Genomic DNA, 6,100 nt, shown 5'->3' with positions numbered 1-6,100 from the left:
TGGGAAACTCACCTGTGAAGCTGGTACTTTAACAACGTGAGGTGGTATCCCAGTAACTGGAACAGCTCCACTGGGTGGAAGGTTCTTACTGGTCACAGATGCCCAGGAAAATGTCTAAGGTAACAAACATCAATACCAGCTGATTATACTATGTATTAAAACAATATAAAAGCCATTAGTTCTTGATTTCTTGTACATAATATATGCATCACATTTTCATAGGCAGAGTAGTTTATAAGTATCTTGAGATTACCCCCCACACTCCCATTTACAAATTTAGTACTAAAATTTCTTAGAAATGCTATGATATAAACATTGATCCAATGTTATCAACTTTAGAGTTATCGTAAACCCCTTTTCTATCCATATAAAATCACCAAATCCTGTTATTTAACTCTGAATTATCTTCTTTCCATCTCCTTTGCCATGTCCCTAATCCAAAATACCATTCATTCTCTCTCCAGAATATAACAGCCACCTAACAACTGATCATTCATTCTCAATCCAGCCAACACTTTTCTACCTGCAAGCTAGTCTCACCATTCCTTTCCTACTTACTCACTTACTAAAGGAGAGACCAAGAACCCTATCCATTTAACAGATAGTTCCCATACCTAGAACAAGGCCTACAACATAGGCACTTGAATTAACTGTCAACGGGTTCTTGCTCTGGTTCTGGTTCAGGATCAGGGTTCTTATAAATATTATAAGAACCCTGACCCCATAAATACAGCACTAAAACACATTTCTTCACAGAGTACCAAATGTAAAGGTTCTGGGAGTTCAGTTAACATCATCCTGATGTGACAGGAGTTACTGAAAAGTTTCAACACTTTGAAATCAGGTATTCTAATCAGGAAAGTACATTTCAACAAATTTGTTTCTACTCCTACCATAAAGTTACCCTCAATTAGATTTCATCAAAAAAGAGAGGAAAGTCTTTTGTGTCATATTTTCTAAAGATACATCACCACTTGTTTGTTATAACAAACATGTAATAATCTTCCATTTAAAAAATGAAATATTAAAAAGATGAGGGGTTGTTGATATGGTGATAAAACAACATCTGAAAATTTCTGGTACAAAAAGTATTCAAGATTCCTTACAGGGGAGAGAAAAGTTACTTTTGATTTTATAAAGCAATATGTATCTCTTATCTGAGGCATGGCTCAATGTGTAAGAAATTTCCCTGAGCCACCAATATGAAAATGCACATACAGAAGTCAACCAAGCTTTACGAAAGAGAAGAGAGATTTAAAAGTAAACGAGAAGGAGGGTAAAAATAAAGACATGCTGCACACCCTCAAGTCTTCCTGCGCTGTCTGAGCGATGTCTGTGGGTGCTGGAGAAGAACTCTTCTGAGCATCCTCAGGCGCCGTTTCCTCCAATACTGGCTCACACTTCTCCTCCTGGATTTCAGATACGGGTTCTTGCTCCGGTTCTGGTTCAGGATCAGGCTCAGGATCAGCAACAGGTTCCTCTAAATGTTCTTCCAAGTCATTGCTTTCACAGAAAAATTTGAGAAATATCATTCTGCCTCCACTGATTTAGCAAAAAATTCTCAAGTATTTATTATTTAACTATAGAGACCTGAACCCAAAAAAGATGTAAGAAATACATGTCTGAGTATTAAAACAAGACCATTTTTTAGAAAAGCACTCAATGAGTCTGGCTAGCATGGCTCCCGTGGTCGAGTGCCAACCTATGAATCAGGAGGTCACAGTTCAATTCCCAAGTTGCAGGCTCGATCCCCAGAGGGAAGCAGCCGACCAATGATTCTCTCTCATCATTGATGTTTCTATCTCTCCCTCAGGATGAAAAGTTTTAGAGATGTGTTGTACAACCATGTGTACATTACACTTAAAATGGTTATTATGTGATTTTACCACACAAATATAACCTCTCATAATAAAATAGGTTAAAAAAGACACCAGTTATGATTCAGAATAGTTCTTAAACTTTCACATAAATCAGTTTGTTAAAGCTGCAGATGTTTTCCCCCCTGAAATTCTAACTCGGTGGGTTTGTGGTATAATAAGTCATTTTCAACCAGTAACGTAGGTGAGTACTGTGATAAGTTCATCAGTGTACCTTAAGAAACATTTGAAAATATCCTTTAAGCACTGAATATTAACATTACTGGTATCACATGGCAACACGTAAATATCATAGTAATTCCTATTCCTATCTAACACATTTCTGTTCTGGCTGCAGATTTAAAAAAAAAAAAAAACAAGATACAGTAGCACATTTATTGTCTCAGTTAATTGATGAAAATTCTTTACTGCTACAAATCATGTCTGAATTTCTATCTATTTATGCTTAATCTCTAAACAAGTCCTAGTAACTTTATAACCATCTTCTTCCCCAAAGCACTTAATGCAGTGGCTTGCTAAGATGTGTTCATTACTTGGAAAGAAATCCTAACTCTTTTACACTTCCACCCAGAAAAAACTAAGCCAAAAAGCAACTGGTGGATCCTATTTAAATAGTCCTCATAGTGCAAAGTATATTGAACACATTATAGATTTTTGGAAGCTCAAAGGTACCAAAAGTAAAACCTTTCTTTTGGGAAATTATCACTATTTTCTGAAGTAATTCTGAGATTACATGACTGCCCTCCAACAAAAGGAAAGACAAGACAACCCCAATTCTCATGCAGCTCTGGAGAGAAAAACAGTTTTCCTTACCTGACAGTCTGATCATAGAAAGTTCCAGAATCATCAGGTACCACTTCCGGTGTTTGCTGTCTCTCTTCAGGTTCTTCTACTTCTTCCTCAGATTCTAAGTGAGAAAAAAAACTTAAAGTAACTTGTGCCTATTTAATTCACAAATAAATTCCATTTCATAATGTTCGTCATAATAAAAAAGGCAGTGACTTAAGAAAAGCGGATATATATTGAAAAAGTCAAGAAAATAAGGCAATTCAGTAAAATCATAGCATAGGCTTTAAGGACACTGTGGTGTCGGGTTAAGAACATGGACTCTGAGGTCATATTGCCAGTAATCCAATACAGGCTCTACCACCAAATCAGCTATATGCCATCGGGAAAATTACTTCTCTGTATTGCAGCGCCCTAATCTACTAAATGGGAACAACAGTGCCTAAAGTACTTATCTATAAGGCTATGGTATTACATAATAAATATAAAGCACTTAGAATCATCTCAGCCATACAGAAATTGTTCTGACACAATTTTCCATGGGTCTCTTGTGTTTCTACACATCTTACAATTGAGGCAATGTCTATCCTTTGTTCCAGAATACCTTTTAAGAACATTTATAGAGCAAACAACCTCGGAAAACAGTGTCTCTCTCCAGATACAAGGGCAGGCATATTTACTGTCCATTCTAAAAGATCTGGGTTCCCTAAACTTAAGGTTCCATTCTTACAATGCACCCCATTGCAATGCAGGTATCATTTGGACTTCAATGTCCTGTAGAAACTGTGACAAAAAATGCTACTATTTTTGCTATAACAGCCTGTCTACTTATGACTTAGGAGTTTTATGTCTTCTACCTATATCCATGAAGTAGACTAACCTGCTAGCTTCAAGTAGGTTAAAACTCAGGCCCTTCATACATCTTGACAATTTCAAGTTGTTAATGAAGAATACAGCGTATAATGAAAACATTCAAGAAACCCATATTCTTTCAGATTAATTAATGCCATCAAAAAAATTTAGGCAAGTAACTTACCCTCCTGAGGCTCAGTGACAAAGCCACCAAAGACCTCATCTTGGTATCTGAAGATATCATTGTGAACGTAGAACTTATTTGCAACAGAGCCCTGCAACACCAACAAAAAGTTTTTACTTATTCAGCAGACTTTTAAAAACCCAAATCACCCTACACTGGCAGTTCTCAACTAAGGGCATTATTGCCACTCCAAGGAGCTACTTGGCAATACCTGCAGACAATTCCATTTTCACATAGGGAGTGCAACTGACAACTTTGAGTAGAGGACAGGGATGCTGCTAAACATCCTTCAATGCACAGAACAGACAGCCACAACAAAGACTTATTGGCCTAAAATATTAACTGTGCCAAGGTGAAAAACCCTACTCTACATTATGGCTGTTAAAAACAACACTCAAAATACATTGCTTGCTCTATTCTATTTTATTTTTCCAAATTATAAGAAAAAGTTTATTTAGAAAGCTACATAGATAGAAGTGAGCCAGATGGGCTGCATAAGCTCAGGAATCAAGTTACAGAAGCAGAGGAAGAACCCTTCGAGCTTAGGAGAGAGAAAGGCAAAGGTAATGTGCCTGGGAGGGGGGTGGTGTCGGGGCGGGGGAGAGTGGAGAAGAAGGGGAAGGGAAAGGCACTGGCATGCTCCCAAGTGAAAGAGCCTCAAATATATGGTTTGCTTTACATACCAACAGCTGGATGCCCAGAATGTGACAAAGCTTTAAGTATGTAAGATGCCACAGCCCTCACCTCAAATCATGTCTTGAACAACAAATACCTATTGCCAACTTCAGCAGGTATTTTAAATTCCCTATTTCTGTACCCAAGCTACTGATACAAGCACTCAAGAATGGGGTAGCTGAAAAAGTTTGCCTACACAAGATTGACACTCTCGAGTCTAAATCCAACTATGTCAACTACTAGCTAGTCAACCTCTAAGGCTATTTCCTCATGTGTAAAAAGGAATAGCAACATATACCTTAGAGCTTTCAGTGTTAAATGAGCTAGACTTTTCCTCTTTTATATCCCAACTAACCCCATGCAGATTTAGAAAGTCATCAGCAGTTTTACACTGTAGATAATCAAAGCCTTCCTCTAAAAATTATGACTACAATGACATGTAGTTTTCAAAGACAATTGAATTATTTTATGTTCAAACAGTAAAAAGATAGGGGTTTTAGGTTCACTATCCTAAACAGAATATTTCATCTTAAGAGTAACGGTAAAGAAAACATTTAATCAGCAAGTCCTTATTAAGCCACTTCCACAGATTATGCAGATAGGCTTCCTGTCATGGTTCAGTCTGGACCAGTTGGGAAAACAGTACAAAAGCAATTCAACATAAATCTGTGGTCCTTTAATAAGCATGATAACGAAAAAAGAGCCAGGGCTCCTTGAAGAAAACAGCTGATCTAGGGCTGGGGCTGGGGCTGAAGCAGAGACAGTGCAAGATGAGCCTAAAGCATCTTCTGCCACTAAGTTACAAAGTGATTTAAAAAAAAAAAGATACACACACACACACACACAGAAGCTAGCTTAAAGGTGTTCACACTTACCATGTCTGGGACATTTTAGACACTGATATAAAGTTAGCAATGGATTAAATCTACCAAATAAAGACTTTATGAGTGATAAGAGATAGGAGAAAAGGTAAAACTCTTTACAGTAGAATACCAATTAATATTGATTGATAGAATCAGATAATCATTATTTGTAACTATTCAAAGTAGCAGTTAGTTCCAGCAAGAATCATCAATGAATGAAAAAACTAGTACATAAATTTGATGAAGAACAGGGTATTTGGCCCTAGCCAGCTTGGCTTAGTGAATAGAGCAACGGCCTGAGGACTGAAGGGTCCTGGGTTCGATTCCAGTCAAGGGTACATGCCTGGGTTATGGGCTCTATCCCCAGTAAGGGGGGGCGGGGGCTGCAGAAGGCAGCCAATCAATGATTCTCTCTCATCATTGATGTTTCAATCTCTCTCTCTCTCCCTTCCTCTCTGAAATCAATAAAAATATATTTTAAAAAAACAGAACAGGGTATTTGCAGTCTCAAAGAATCACCCACAATCTATCTACACTAATAAAAGAGAAACATGCAAATTGTGTCACTCCGCTACGCCCAACGGAGATGGCAGTTAATTTGCATATGAAGACTGAAGGCTCTGGCCAGAGTGAGGAGTGAAGAGTGAAGACTGAAGAGTCCAGCTGCAGCAGAGAAGCCAAGCCTCGCTGTGGCCGGAGGGGAAAAGCCTGGCCTCGAGGCTTGGCTTCTTCACTGCGGCCAGACCAAAGGCCTGGGACCCCGGTTCCGGAGGAAAACTGGTGCTGGCAACCAGGGGAAGGAAGGCCTTTTATGCGAATCTTCATGCAACAGGCTTCCAGTATATATATATATATATAAACAC

At 38.3% G+C, this 6,100-nt stretch overlaps 1 protein-coding gene across 1 annotated transcript in view; it reads right to left on the bottom strand.

The window, feature by feature from the left end:
• G3BP1 (GTPase activating protein (SH3 domain) binding protein 1) overlaps nucleotides 1-6,100 on the bottom strand; it is a 41,788-nt gene that overhangs the window by 13,210 nt on the left and 22,478 nt on the right. The window contains exons 5-8 of the mRNA XM_006766345.2: nucleotides 3,700-3,790; nucleotides 2,691-2,784; nucleotides 1,302-1,503; nucleotides 13-114 (exon numbers count right to left, since the gene is read on the bottom strand). Of these exons, the coding sequence (XP_006766408.1) occupies nucleotides 13-114; nucleotides 1,302-1,503; nucleotides 2,691-2,784; nucleotides 3,700-3,790 (489 nt within the window). The remainder of the gene's footprint in view (nucleotides 1-12; nucleotides 115-1,301; nucleotides 1,504-2,690; nucleotides 2,785-3,699; nucleotides 3,791-6,100) is intronic.

The sequence above is a fragment of the Myotis davidii genome, unplaced genomic scaffold (genome assembly GCF_000327345.1).
Source record: "Myotis davidii unplaced genomic scaffold, ASM32734v1 scaffold18, whole genome shotgun sequence".
Taxonomy (NCBI): domain Eukaryota; kingdom Metazoa; phylum Chordata; class Mammalia; order Chiroptera; family Vespertilionidae; genus Myotis; species Myotis davidii.
Note: the sequence above shows the minus strand (reverse complement) of the source record. Positions and strands in the feature narration are given on the sequence as shown.